This window comes from Mesitornis unicolor, unplaced genomic scaffold, assembly GCF_000695765.1.
Source record: "Mesitornis unicolor isolate BGI_N332 unplaced genomic scaffold, ASM69576v1 scaffold1283, whole genome shotgun sequence".
Classification (NCBI taxonomy): Eukaryota; Metazoa; Chordata; class Aves; order Mesitornithiformes; family Mesitornithidae; genus Mesitornis; species Mesitornis unicolor.
Genome location: NW_010173798.1, coordinates 11,578 through 27,358, shown reverse-complemented (window position 1 = coordinate 27,358; position 15,781 = coordinate 11,578). Strand labels below are relative to the sequence as shown.

Sequence of the window (15,781 nt, the reverse complement as noted above, 5' to 3'; positions counted from 1 at the left end):
GGAGAATGAGTTGGTTTTATTTATTTATTATTTTTAGATATTTCAGTCCATCCAGTGTAAGAGATCATGCCCTACTGTAAGTCAGTCTCCTCTGTAATAGGATGTGGATGCTTGGGAGTAATTGTGGCTCTGGAGTGATTCTTCATAATTCTTAGAAAGGTTTAAGTCCTGCAGCTGATTTTTCAACTGAAAAGAAAAAGCTATTGATATGCGTTTTATAACAACCTATGGCCCAGGTCCTATAGGAATTCATCAGGGAAGTTTAATTATGGCCTGGTTTCGGTGGTGCTGCACACAGGCATTAATATTTCATGGATGTAGTTTGTTTCAAGCAAGTTTACTTGTGCCCGTGTTAACAGGGTTTATTTAGAAGTCTATTCCAGTCCTTGAGCCCTCTCCTGTGATTGGGAGACATTTATGCTTCTACTAGTAGTATGTCTTACAAATAGGATTTTTTTTCAAAGAAAAACATCATGTTGGCAATTCAGCTTCAAGAGCTGCTGGAAAATGCTAGTGTAACATGGATTATCTTTGTTTTGCTGAAAGCAGAAAAAAGTATAACTCAGCTGGAATGAATTAATGAGTTTATAATAAGTAGTGTCATTGAGTATTTTTTCTTCTTTTCCAGCAGGTGGAAAAATAGAACAACAGTTTTGAAACGAGTTTTATCAGTCTCCTTCTCAGGAAGCAAAGCAGTGTTTTGTACAAGAAACTATTTTCCCCATTATAAAGCCTTTAAACTTGAGTTCATAGCCCTTCAAAAAGTCTATGAAGGCTTCAGCTGGTTGAAAAAGATGTGGATTTTCCGTTTAAATGCCAGTTGCAATTATTTCTGATAAGCAGGTATATTACAAAACAAAGTACTGAATGAGGCCTGAATTTGCATGGAGACTTGGGTGCGCAAGTCACTGTGATGGGAAAGCTGCAGACTCAGTAACCACTTTGTTACGCAGCTTTTGAGTCAAACATTGCTTGGATACATCCTTTGGTAGACCCCCCAGCTGCTCTGGCCAAGTGAACTGGTGATCTGGTTTCTGGTGATGCTTACTTGCAATTCAGAAGCTACGTAGACTTTTGCCATTCTCTGAGGTGGTTGTCTAATAAGTTCATAAAATACAGTCACAATTTTGCTTAAAATACGGCTGAAGGAGGTGGCTGTGGCGACTTTCTACGTGAATGAACTGAATAGTGAGTTACCATCTGGAGACTGACATCAAAATTGCAGGTTCTCTTCAACCTCGTTGTATTTAAAGTTCCTGTCTTGCATTTCCCAGGAGAATTACTGCCGCTGTGTTGTAGTGAGAAAGTAGTGGTAGGAATGTATGAAATCTAAAGCCTAAGTAGTAGTATATGGTGGTGTTACAAGTTGTTGTAGCCTTTGTAGTAGAGGTGATCATCCCAAGAAGTCTAAAAGATGACTGCAGTACAGTTCGTCACTCTAATAGTGACAAAGCAATATGTTTTGAAGGACTAAAAATACTGACAGGATCTTCACAGCAGCGCTGCAGGCAGGAGTGCCTGATCCCCTCACTTCACTGAAGAGGCAGCAGCTGGAAATGCTCCTCAATTGAGCGGCAGATGGAGATCCCCAGGGTGGGGAAGGCTGTGGAAGTTTGTGGCTTTTGGCAAGAGGGGGAAAGGTTTCCTCTGTAGATTTGCAGCTGGGGAGAAGGTCCAGTGCCCTGGTAGTAACAGAGTGTAAAACTTAGAGACTTCCTGTAGGAAATTGTAAAAAACAAAACAGAACAAAAAAACCCCCGAACAAAACCTCCCACCCTCCCCCCGCCCCCAAGTGCTTTCAGAGCAAAATAATCTTCTAATAACCCTACATTTTACTCTGACATACAGAGCATGAATGTGTTGTAAAGTAAACTCAAAAGAGGTGGGAGCCTTCGCAGGACCTTTAAACTAGTAGGTGTCAGCCTATCCCGTTTTCCATGAAATATCAACTAAACTTGTTTGTGTTAGGTTAGCTGGAGTTCTAAAAAAGAGTCTCTTTAATTTAATTATTTGTAAAAATAAAATAAAAACTTAAAAAGAAATATTTAAATGTAATATTACTTTTTTTTTTTTACACTGGAGAAAAAACAAACCTTGAAACACCTCTGGTCCTATTGGCTTGCAGGCATCATGTTTCTGGATTTGTGTGTGAGTTTTTATATTTGCAGTGAAGGAGTAGAGCTCTTGTTCTTTTAAGTGGGTTCACTAATTGTGTACTAAATTGGAATCAGAAGTGAGTTCTCAATTCTTGTTTATCAAAACAAAGAAAACAAGGCCTCAAAGTGTAAAGGAAATGTGCTTTGCTCATTTCAGTGTAAGTTTAGGCCTGCTGACCCATTTTCTTAATATGCATTTGATAGCAAGGAATTTGGAGGAGCTGGTTTGTTTTACGTATGTAGGCAGTCTTGTATTACATATATAAGGAAGATATTTATAAATAGCTGTAAAACTTAAGAGCAGTGCTTGGGAAATCTTTGGGATTTTCTGTTACATGAGAGGAGGGAGACCATCGTATCTGTAATGGGCCCACATTTTGGTACTTCAGTTTCAAACAGAGACACTGGTGATCTTGTTTGTAAGTATGTCTCGGGATTGAAACATAAGTACAGCCATCTCGGCAGAAAAGAAATATTGGTTGTGAAAGGCTGGCAATGTGGTGTCCTATCTTTTTGATACAAATAGTTTCAGGGGTTTGGGGCAGTGATCAGCGAGTAATAAGTCTATATTAAGAAAATTCATTGTATTTCTGTTTTTAATTCTACCTCTTCATACTACTACCTTCTCTTGGATCTGTTTTCTAAATTTATGTTTTGCTAAGTTTAGGTTCTCTCGGTTTTGCCCTTTAGTGCTTATTTCTGTAGTTATTTGGCTTCCCTACTGTTTATTTTCATCCCTTTCTCAGTCCCAGCCTCCAGAGATCCAGAAACCTCCTTCAAGTGATCTTGGGTTCGGTGGGGGCAAACTTGGGAGACTGTGGACTGTGGCCTGTGTGGTCTGTTAAACTCAGTCTGGAGTTTAGTTCACTCTGTTTTTGTATGGTTGTAGTTGTCATTAATTAAAAGATGGTAACTAGAGATAATTATGATCTGGGATTGGAAAAGAATATTAGAAAAGGATATGGCAACAAGTAGCTTAAAAAATGTGGGGAGGATGAGGTGTGTATGGAAACATGGCAGACTGGATGGAGGAATCATCGTAGAGCTGAAGAGAAGCAACTGGAGTCAAGGGCAGCAAAGCCTAGAGCATGAGCAAGTCAGTAGGATACCACATTCAAAAAGCCAGAAGAAACCTTATTAGAACAGAGTGATGTAGAAAAAGCAGAAAGAAAAGAACAAGTCAATATGCTATAAAAGATGGCAGTACAAAAATAAGCATTAATGAAAAAACCAGGCTGCTATTAACCATGCAGCAAACGTAGAATGAATTTAAAAAGTCTTGAGACAGAGGAAGGGAGTTACCAGAGGAAGAGATGATGAAATAAGAGGTGAAAGGGGAGTGGAACAAAAAAAGACTTAATAAATTAATGAAAATAAATGTGAAGCCAGATATGAAGATCAGCAAGTCCTAGTGATCATGTTAAATGCAAGCTCAAAAAATATTCCCAGTGGTTTTCCTTTTCATTTGTTAAAATAGTTCAAGTAAAAATACCTAATTATCTTATTATGCTTAGAATTAAAAGTATAGTTCTACCTGTGGTTGGGGTTTTTTTTGGTTGTTTTTTTTTTTGTTTAGTTAGTTTTTTTCCTTTTGCTTTCTTTTAGCTTGGTTATTTATATTTCTTATCCTGTTGCATATTTCACTTGTGGAAATGTATTTCATATTTCTCAGTGTAGAATGTGTTACACTGCAAGCAAGTGCAAGTTTCATGATTCAGTGCTATGCAGAATATAGTCTCTGAGGTGACAGTTACGTAGAACTACTAAAGCAACTTCTATGTTTTATTTATTGCTCTATTTAGTAAAGAACTTGCTTTGAAATCCCACAAATGAAAACAAATTTCAGTCATTTAGGGTTGTAGATTTTTTTTTCCATTTAGTTTCATGAAAAGGATAATAGAACAGGAGTTCACACTGATCTGCTTTGTAAAGCTTTTGCAGCCACATAGAGGATGACAGAAATCCCCCAGGGTTTCTACACCATGGAGACAGAGTGCTTTGCAGCCACTTGTAGAGCGTGATCCCATAACTTGCTGGGAATCCTGATTGGCAATGAATTTGATTAAGCCGTGTGTAGACACAGTTGTATGGCTGGTTTTTTGCAAGTTCTTTTTCTAAATAATTTTAAAATCACACCTTTGGTGAAACTGATGGAACTCTCTTGCTTTCCTACAAGTGTCTGTGAACCAGGCCTTGAAGTTCAGAACATGGAGCACCCAAAGGGATGCTTAACACCTTGTGTTATTCAGTCTCCATAGCAACAAATAGATGTCACATGAAGTAACTTCTAATATTATTTGTGTGTGCAACTCTGAAATGTCTTGAACATTTCTCCACATTGTGTTGTACTACAAAAATATCATTCTTTGGCTATGAGCTTTTATGCCAAAGATCCTCAGGGGACAAATGGAGGCTTGCACCACATACAGATGACTATTAATTTCTGTAAATTTCAAGAAAATTAAGAAATTGAGTTTATTTCACAGTGCAGCAAATCTTTGATTTTTAAGTAGTTTATACCTTTATTTCATTTTTCTTTCAACTAAGGAAATGCTACTTCACCACAAGTTCAAAGACCTTCTTTCATGGACTACTTTGATAAACAGGATTCCAAGAATAAAAGCCCTGAAAACTGTAATCAGAATGTGCATGAACCTTACCACATATCCAAAAACGTTTTCCCTGATAACTGGAAAGTCCCTCAAGATGGAGACTTTGATTTTGTAAGTACATTTTTACTGTTTACTTTCTTGCATGCTGTTTATTTTATAAGTGCTAAAAATAGTTAATCCCTTTCTATAGCTATGCTAATACAAGTGTAATCAGTAAACTTTCAAGAATACCATCCAGTTATCTAATCTTAATGCCTCATGCTGGTTATTGAAATAAGTACATTTGCTTAGCACAGGACCTTTCTAATGAGGAGCAGTATGTGACACTATGAGAATGTTTCTTTGTAACTACTTTTTTAAAAAAAGTATTTTTGGTTTTTTATAATCTATTATAAGCTGTGTTATTACAGCTTTAAAATTTGACCGGTTTAAAAAAAAAATGCTACGGGCATGGAATATTGTTGTCATGTTTGCTGAGTATCTCAGTAAAATGAGAAGCATTTTAAACTGGATTGGAGCCATTTAATCAATCTCTCGGAAGTGGTTAAGATCACCTACTGTTTCAATAGCGCATATCTCTCTACATAGTTCTAACACAAGTGTGTCTATTTTAGAGCGGAGCTTTTCTACCTCCAGGATATGTGTAGCTTATTCCTTTTTGCCTATGTTGCAAATTTTATCAAGACCAAAAAGAAAATGTTACAAAGTTATAGATTGCTCTTAAAGTGAAATAACAACTGCTTGGAGACCTGTAGATAATTATACCTGGTTTTCACTGTTCTTGATTTTTTAAAATTTTTTTCTTATGTGTTGGAATGAAAGGATTTAGTTTATCTGTTGCAGATGAAATAGGTTCTTAAATGCAATGCAGTAGCTAAATATGATCACATGGCACTTTTTTGAAAGTAGACTTGGGATTTGGAGAAAAATGTTGTGTTTAATTTTAGGTGACAGCTGTAGGTGTGGGATTTTTTTTTCCTGGTTTTCACTTACTGCATTTCTACATAAAGCTGACTCTGAAATTTAAGCTACTGGAGTAAAGCCAGTTAAATAGCACAGTACAAGCTGTTGCTGCTAGAGAGTTTTGATTAAGTTGGATTTTGGTTTGCTGGGGTTTTTTTAGGCCTTTTTTTTTTTTTTTAAACCATAAAATGCAATAATCATCATCCTGATAACTGAGTAACATAATAATTATTTGCATTATTCATTGGAAAATAACTGGCTGTTATTTAAGCAGGGTTATTACAGTGGCAATAAAATTGGTCTTAGAACAATTTGTCAGTGGGGTCAGAGTCCAGTTGGAGGCCCTTGGCTGGTGGTGTTCCTCTGGGATCGGTACTGGGTCAGCTCTGTTTAGTATATTCATCAGTGACCTGGACAGCGGCACAGAGTGTACCCACAGTAAATCTGTTGATGATACAAAGCTGGGAGGGGTGGCTGACACATCAGAAGGCTGTGCTGCCATTCAGCAAGACCTGAACAGTCTGGAAGAAACTTTAAGAAAGCAGGGAGAAACTTGATGAAATTCAACAAGGGCAGGTGTAGGGCACTGCATCTGGAGAAGAACAGCCCCATGTATCAGTACAGGATGGGGGCTGACCTGCTGGAGAGCAGCTCAAGGGAGAAGGATCTGGGAGTCCTGGTAGACAGCAGCTGACCATGAGCCAGCAATGTGCCCTCACGGCCAAGAAGGCCAATGGCATCCTGGGGTACGTTAAATGTGGCCAGTAGGTCGAGGGAGGTTCTCCTCCCCCTCTGCTCTGCCCTGGTGAGGCCACATCTGTAATACTGTGTCCAATGCTGGGCTCTCCGTTCAAGAAGGACAAGGAACTACTGGAGAGAGTCCAGCGTAGAGCCACTGAGATGGTGAGGGGACTGGAGCATCTCCCATATGAGGAAAGGCTGAGAGAGCTGGGTCTTGTGTAGCCTGGAGGAGACTGAGGGAGATCTTATTAATGCTTATAAATATCTAAAGGACAGGGGTCAGAAGGATGAGACCAGACTCTTCTTGATTGTGCCCAGCAACAGGACAACGGGAAATGGTCACAAACTGAACACAGGAGGCTCAACTTAAACATGAGGAAAAACTTCTTTACTGTGAGTAGAGCACTGGCACAGGCTGCCCAGAGAGGTTGTGGAGTCTCCTTCTCTGGTGACATTCAAGACCCGCCTGGACGTATTCCTGTGTGATCTTCTCTGGGTGATCCTACTCTGGCAGAGGGGTTGAACTAGATGATTTGCAGAGGTCTCTTCCAACTCCTACCATTCTGTGATTCTGTAGTTTAAAATACATCCTATCTTTTCCATTACTTGTTAAGAAATGCAAGGAAAAACGATTCTTGTAAATGCTAAGTTCTTGATTCCGTGCATGCTTATTCCTGAATAATTCACACATGGATAATCCTGTGGATCTTGCTGACATTTTACAAAGTCACCTTTGTAAAAAAAATTAATTTCTCTTAGATCCAGACCTGAGGAGTTCTGATCTTCAGAAACTAAATGCCCTCCCTTTGTAGGCGAACCTTGCTGTGGTGGTCTTTGACTAGCAAGTCAACGACTTCAGAATCATAGAATGGTTTGGGTTGACAGGGACCTTAAAGATCATCTGGTTCCAACCCCCTGCCACAGGCAGGGACACCTCCCACCAGACCAGGTTGTCCCAAGCCCTGTCCAGTCTGGCCTTGAACACTTCCAGGGAGGGGGCATCCACGACTTCCCTGGGCAGTGTGTTCCAGTGTGTCATGGAAGTTACATGAAGTGCAGTTTGCCCTTACCTTCCTAAAGAGACAGCGTTGTAGGGCTTGTTACTACAAAATGATTCTGATTGAAGACCAAATAGGATTTAAAAACCAAAAAAAGTTAATATCTATTTGCATGGGTAATGTGTGCTGTTAGTTGGAGAGCTGGGGGGGAGAGAGGATGGGATTTTATTTTAAGAATGAGAAAAGCCAAATACTTCCATCAATAAGCCAGCCTAAGACAGAGTTTAGGAAGACTTTTCAATAGTGGATGTACTGCTTCAGAATAGTCCACTCAAGGATACATTTCTCTGAAGCATCTGGTACCAGCTGATGTCACTCAGAATATTGTTTTTAACAGTCTGCTGGTTTGAACCATAGGCAATTATTTTTTATTTATATACTCTAGAAGTACTTCTATGTGTATTTTTAGACAGCAAGCGGCGGTATTGGTAAGTGGCCTGCAAGAGTCTCTCTGAGAGGATACATCAGCGGGCAGCATGCATAATACATTGTCTGCTCTTTATGAGATCAACATGAATGTTTTCAGTTGCTGACATGAAGTCGTTAAATGATTCATGAAAGGGATAAATAATGGAAACTTTTTGTGCTGAATTCTGTTCTATTTTGTTTGGAATTGGCCTTAATGAAATCTAGAAAGGCATCCTAACAGTAAATGCTGACAGTCATAATTTTATCTAAAGAAGGGATTGATACACTACTAAAACATAAATGATAATACCTAACTCAATGCTAGTATTATCTAATAGTGCTCCAGCGTTCTCTGGAGAAGAGGAGGAGTGCTCTGTGACTTGGAGGTCACCAAACCCATTTGCTGAATGATCCCATTATTACTCACCTGTACAGCCTTGTAAGCCATATGGAGCACAGTGCTGGCAGCCAGAACGTGGTTTACCTGTGAGCCAGGGCAGATGACAGTGCCGTGCGAAGAAGAGTTATTCACATTTATCAAATGGAAAGACTTAGAAGTTTATTAGTGTAAGACTGCTACACCGTAAGTTAGAGAAGCAGAAATGCCATTGAGGTGGGAGGGAGAAGGGAAAAAGAAGTAAAAACAATCCTTATAAAAGCCTGCAACTAGTTGGTATGCTTATTTCTATGTATAAGGTGAGACCTGCAGAATTGGGAACTAATTTTTGTGGCCAAATACTGTATTTGCTTTAGGTTGCAGTGATATTTTATCCTATTCCTAGTATATTTTACAGTTTGCTAAAACAATACACAGTTGTTATATTTGTTTCAATGTACAAATACATGTAATGCAGATACAGCAGTTAGTCTTACATACTTGCTGATGTTTTTAGATAACATAAATAAATAATACAGGAAACTTTTCTCATACGGTGGATAAATGAGTAAAATAATTTAGCACTAGGTTTGGTTTGAAAGTTTTTTGTGCAGGCATAATTTTCTGCCCTGATGTAAATGTTTTAAAAACTTCTTGCCAATGAAAATAGAAGTAGAAGACTTTTCCAAGAAAATAAGATGCTTTGGTCATCAATCTGAGCTTTGAAAGTAATTTTAAATTTAAAGTAATTTTAGCAGAGATTTTTTTTTCTTCTGTAATTACATATTTATGCTTATTTTTTCGCTGTTGAAGTACATCTGTTTTGAAATTCAAAAGCTGATCTTACTACTCTTTCACCAGTGCCATTAGGGAATTTGAGATCCATCTCTGACTGTTGGTCCCGTGGGCCTTCAGCTCCATGATCGATCTCTGCTGGTTATTGATGTGATGTTCCATGAATTGATGAAAAAAAATTGCCACTGCAGAACTTCAAGTTTTACATTGTATTGAGTCAGGTATATTGCAAGTAACTTTTCAACTACACTTAAGTCTGTATAGTACTGTATAGTCACCTTGAATACTACATTATTCAAAATTTATGCTGCTGTGCCTGCTTGCTTCAGGACTAAGGTGCTGTTTTTCATGCATAAAAGGTGTTTGAGGGTTTTGTACAACATTTTTTCTTGCTTTTAAAAAAGAAACTAACAACTCCAAACATTTTTTGAATGTTATGTTTTCTGTGACTAGGAATTTGTGTAGAGTTTCTTTTTTCAATTTTTGTTTTTAGTAATTGTCTGGTTTTGTTGTCTCACGATAAATTCTGAAAACCAAAAGTATGGGTCTTTTGTATCTATGAATCTTAGGGAAATGTATTTCTGGGGAAGTACTTGTAAATATTTTGGTTTGTTTTGTTTTTTTCACTTCAGCCTTTGAAATGGAAGTATTGAAGCTCTAATTTGATACAAATCTTACAAAAAGCAATGTAATGTTTATTCAAACTTCAGCTTTTATATTGAACTTTTAATATATATTTCACACTCAAGGATCATTGTGGATTTTCTTTTTCAATTAATACTATCAGATTATAGACAGTGCTTTTACACATTTTTATTATTTTTAAGGGGTATGCAGCAGATGGCAAAGTTAAAGCAATATTCATAGAATCATAGAGTGATGAGCTTTGAGGTCCCTTCCAACCTATCCAGTCCATTCTCCCTGCCATGGCAGGGACACCTCCCACCAGACCAGGTTGCCCAAAGCTCTGTCCAACCTGGCCTTCAACACCTCCAGGGAGGGGGTATGCACAATTTATATCCACATTAACTAATATTTAACTAATTAATATCCACATTAATATTTTTAACCCTAACTTTGTCAGTTTTAATTGAGGTTAAGTGATGTTTTATTCACAGCAAACCTGGATGCCAGTTAGTCTGATCGACAACGTTACTACTCATTGTGAGAAAAAGCAGCGCAGTGTCTTTGAACAAGTAAAGCTGTGGTAAAGCTATATAGTGTATGGGTATTATTGGTATGCAATAATGGGTGCATGGTATAAATGGCTTTTCCTAATGAGCCTTAACTGTTTAATGGGACAACTTTTAGTCTTAGCTGAGAAGTCAGCTGTTAGGATCAGAGTGCTGAATTAGAGCAAGCAGTGTGTTTGTTTTGACCATTTAAGTGACCAGTCCTTTCAAGAACAGCTGGTTTTTGTAGATACTATGTATTTGTATGACCGCATCGCTGTTACGATAGCTTTGTTCTCTCCGTGGGGAATGTTGTCTATGAGCTATGTACGTGCTGGAGAGAGCTGGGTATTAAATGAGCAGTGTCACTGCAAGGTTACATCTCATTAAGATAAAAAATAGCTCTGTAAATCCTTCTGCTCCTTAGTAATGTGTGTTAGTGTGGGACACGATGTTAACAAAGGATTTACATGAACTACAGTGAAGTGATACCTAATTGATAACAACCTGTGTATTAACACTCCTGAGAATGAGTTGTTAAAGTTCATTTGCACTGATTGAATATAATATTTTAATTGAGTCATTTACTTTTTTAATGAGATGATAAAATGTAAAAAGGCAAATCTATTTATTATAGCAATGCTAGGCTAATGATTTCTGTCTTTAGTAGAATTATTTCCAAACAGGAATGGTATCCAGATTGTTAAATATTAAACAGCGAACATGTAGATCATGTTTTGCAGTAACTGCAGTATCATGTTTAAGTAGATGCATTTTGGGTGACTTAAAGATTCTGGAATAGCAACAAAAATTTAAAAAGCCATCTGTTACCCTTGGCAGAATATTTTTCTGGGTTTCAACCAGAACAAATACATTAGAATATAATCATTGCAAAATAATAGTATTGCAGATACTGAGCACTTTAGTTGTCACATTATACTTTTATAAATGCTAACTGATTTGGTAAAAAGGTAAATATAATTAAATGACTGAGGATCATCTAGAATTTAGTTAAACTTCAGTAATAAAACTAGGGTGGCTTCAATGGAAATACTTGTCCAAAATCTTGGCTAGGTTTACTCTAATTCTGTTTATACAGCAGATGAGTTTGTTTGGTACATTCTTCTTTCTAATTAATGGGACTTAATGTATTTCTTCTATTTTCAACCATTTCAGAATCTTCTCTAAGTAATTTGATAATTTTAAATGAAATATTAACATACATTCATTCTGCTTTGTTTTTAATTAGTTACTTATCTTGTAGCATTTCCAGATGCTGACAGGAAGAATATTTTCTTAACTAAGCACATGTGAAACTTCAGTTTCTGGGTTTGCATGGGCCGTATGCATATGAGATAACAAAGGTATTATTGGTGTCGACAGTCTGCACACAAAATTCCATTTGCTTCGGTTTAGGCAGAGCTAACAGAGGAGATTCTGTAAAATGAATATAATGAATATAATATGCTTTATCTAGCTCATTTTGCGAGGACAGTGTGAACTTCAGCAGTTGAGGTTTTCTGTACCTCTTATAATATGCAGCTGGTATGGAAGCTTCTTGTGTGTTGAGTGGTTATTTAAAAAAATGAAAGATGTGGGGGTAATAAATGGGAGAGACATTCATATGAGGAGTGCGGTGTGGATGGTTTGCAAGTCATAGTCGTGGTTTGTTAGGTTTATCATGCAACTGTTCAGGCAGGCAGTAGGGGAGGTTGTGCCAGCCTGACATGTAAACTAAATAGGTATTACTGGTTGATTTTATTACTCTTTTTAGGCAAAGAGATTGCACCAACCTACCACACACTTCATTTTTTTTAAACTCTGCAAATCAAATACTGACTGATTTTAACTGAATCCTGTTTGTATATTCTGACCACAAAAGGAGAGTTATTTTTCTTGCAGACAGTGTGGGAATACACTATCTGAGTAGAGTATTTCTCCAGCTGGTATAGAATATATGAGCTTTTCTCTTTGAATATGTCCCTTCCCCTATTATTACAGAAGTAAATAATTGAAAATCAAGCCTAGTAATTTTGTCTTTTATATAACTAAATTGTTTAAGCTGTTAGCAGAATCAGTTCTTTCTGTTTATCTTAAATTGTAGGATTATTTTAAAGCTGTTACTCTGATCACTGAGACATTCATGCCAAAGTGCCAGTGTTGTACTTTTGCAGTTTTAGAAGGTGAATCGTGCCATCTGACAAAGATTGTATGAATTTTGTGTTCTAAAAGAGCACATAAACCAACTTTCCATTCCAAAGAGCTTTTTTCATTCTTACATGTGAAAAACAGAATTAAAGACCTTTACTTATCATTGACAAATCCTCTGAAGGTAAGACAAGAACTCAGGCTTGAATTGCAGCGGTTTATTTGAAGTTAGATAGTAAGAAGAGTGTCTAATGGGGTAACAACGTATGGCAGCAGATTTCGTCAGAGGGCTGCAGAAGTTGCCATGATGGTGAGTGCTGGAGACCTGGTTAGATCAACACATCAGAAACAGCTTGGGTAGTGTTGATGGTGCTTGGAGCAGAGGATTGTTGTAGGTGACCTCCTCCTGGAAATGCTTCCAATGGCTTTATTTCCTCTGGCTTTTTATGCTACTGCTGACGGCTGATGTTTGTAATCATAGGAGATGTTGAGAACACATTGGTCTTGCTAGCTCAAGCTTTCAAAAATAGTGACATACTTAATTTGTTTATTGGGAGCGTCAGTATTTTGGAGGAGCTTGGGTAACCTTGACAATTTTTGCAATTAGCAGTCAACTGTTATTCGAAACAGGAGTCTGTCTCTGAAAAATTTCAGCCAAGATTTGGTCAATAAAACATAACCATATTTTCTCTCCTGAAAGTTTAAAGCATCCCTGCTGTCTTACTGTATTGTGACAAATAGTTTCAATGTGCAATGTGGTTTTTTTTTAATTGCAAAATAGTTTCTAGTGAGAAGATACTTTAAACTTATTTTTTCAGCCAATTTTCAAATTCTTATTATAAAGAATGAAAATACTTCAAAGAGTTTAAATGCTTGTATCATCTAACCCCCTTTTTTTAATTCATTAGCTCAAATGGGGAGGCTGAAGTGTAGGCCTAGCACATTTATTTGGTTATACAGCAGGTCTGTAATTTGGACGTAGTTTAAGGAGAACAAAGGAAAGAAATGAGTGAAGCTGATAAGCTGGGGCAGCGCTGCTGGTTTAAAGTAACATCTTGTTACCTTAGAAACCAGTTGTCTGTACTAATGTAGCTCTTTGAGATCATTGTGTAATAGCAAGCAATGTGGATAGCCTAGAAAGAGCTCTGAAATACTTGGGAAAACCAGTTTTGGCTGGACAAGTTCTAGATTATCCATTTCTGTCCATTAAACCAATTCAGTTTCAGGTCTCTGTTCTGTTTTCTCTTAACAAAAAAACCCACCCAAAACCAATCACCCCCCCAAAAAAAACCCAAACCAGAGCAAAAAAATAACCCAACAGCAAGCAAACAAAAAAAATGGGGAGGGAGATATTTAATTCAAACAGTTTCCATGTTGCCTGAATCACTGTTAATGTCAAGACAGCATACCCCACCTCTGTGTGTGCTGTCTGATCCCCAGACTGAGTGCTGACACCAAGGGATGTGTGCTCTGCTTCAGGGTTTCAGCAGAATTCTTTAAAATCACTTCTGTAACAGTATTGTGCAAATTAGCTACCAAGAAACAAAATCTGTTCTGCTTTTTGCTATGATGATTAATGATAATGAAAAGAACTAAAGACCTAAAAATAAAATTTGCTTCAGGAGAGTGGGTGACTGGAATTTTGCAAGACTGTTTTAAGTTAACTTTTGTAACTCTTTGGTTTTGAAAAGGATTTCCTCACTGTCATTTGGAAAAGAACATAGGGTGGTTTTTTAATCTTAGGGGGGGGTTTGTTGTTGGTTTTTTGTTTTGTTTTGTTTTGGTTTTTTTTTTCTTTTTAATTTTTACTGGATTCGAATAGCCTGAGAACTTGTCAGATAGGATTTTAGCAATTTAAAAGAAGAAAAATTTTGAATTATTTCAGTGTCTATGTGGCTAACTTTCAGTAATCAAACAGCTTGTATTAGATATCTGTGCCTTATGTTTTGATTGGCAGCCAATAAGTACCACGTGTAGGCTGTACGTTAAACATAGACGTTAACAATATTTCATGAACAAAATACTGGGAATTAAATGGTTGATATTTAATGCTATTGAGCTTTATGAAGAACGAAAAAAACCTGTATGTTTTTGGTTTGCAAATAACTTGTAGAATTTGAAGAAAGATACTTCTGCATTAACTTCAAACAAAGGGCTCAGAAAACGTGGAGTTCATTGTTATTTGGAATCAATATCTTCAGCTACCCGATTAGGTTGGACTTAGTACACATTGTCCAAAACCAGGGATTGCCCAGAATATATTGGTTTATATGTAAATTTTATTTCCTTTTCTTGTAACTTGCATAACTTGGACCTAAAAGGGAACTCCTATGAAACTTGAAAGCAAAATCTGTATTTCTATAAGAATACACTTATTATTCTCATTTACTAGTATTTTAGTAATGCGTGAAATACATGCATTAAAATGATACAAATGCCAGTCTTTTACATTACATCTCTGTCTACAGTTGCCTTACAGCCCACATTTACTTTTGTTTATTGGGAATTGTAGCATTGCTATGCACTAGTAATTTTATTTTTGGTGAAAAAGGTGAGACTTTTTATAGAGTTGTGTGCAGTGTGAAGCCGTAAACTGACCGTTCGGAGACTTGATTTTTTTCATTCATTGTTGTTGTTATTTGTATCTTCTGGATGAAAGTGTGCCTCATGGACAGCACCAGTACCTGAAAAGGTAAAAAACCTATGCAAAATCACCCAAGGCGGGGAAATAGGGGAAGGGCAACAAACCCAACAGAACCACAAAATTCATTTGGCAAGTTTTTATACCTATTTCATAATATGAATAAAAATTAAAAGATAAAGCCATGCAAGCCCAATATATGAAGCTGCGGCTATTGACAAACTCTCTATCGAAGGTTAATCTCACACTTGCTAAAGTCACTGGCAAAACTCCTGCTGACACCACTGTTAAGTTTAGCTGCTCAAATTACTAAAGAAACCACTTTCATTTGTGTGCCTAAATATGAAGCTGCATTTAGGTTTAGGGTTAGAAATTTCACAGCTTAGACTGTTTCTCTCAGTATTCCTTAGTTTAGGGCACATATGCCTAGATCCTAGGAAAGAAACACCTGAAGAATTTAAGCTTATTTGGTATTTACTTAAAGGTCTTGGTATTGCCTACATTTACATTTGTGTTGACAGTAGGAGTTGTACAGATACAAGAATATTAGTAAGAAAATTTAGTTTCTTAACCTAAATAAGACATACCAGGACAAAATTGCTCTGTAGGACAGCTCTAAAAGTACAGTAGCATAGTTATAGCTGTTTCAAAAAAAGCTGCTTGATGCTTATCTGAGAACCCTGACTGCATTTCTCTGTCAGTTTTTGGTAT

The 15,781-nt window shown here is 37.1% G+C and overlaps 1 protein-coding gene across 1 annotated transcript in view; it reads left to right on the top strand.

The window, feature by feature from the left end:
- Window positions 1-6,659, top strand: part of STK3 (serine/threonine kinase 3) — a gene marked incomplete at both ends in the record, with an annotated part of 75,225 nt that extends 68,566 nt beyond the window's left edge. The window contains 2 exons of the mRNA XM_010180827.1: window positions 4,704-4,883; window positions 6,640-6,659. Coding sequence (XP_010179129.1) covers window positions 4,704-4,883; window positions 6,640-6,659 — 200 coding nt within the window. The remainder of the gene's footprint in view (window positions 1-4,703; window positions 4,884-6,639) is intronic.
- Window positions 6,660-15,781: the final 9,122 nt, after the last annotated feature.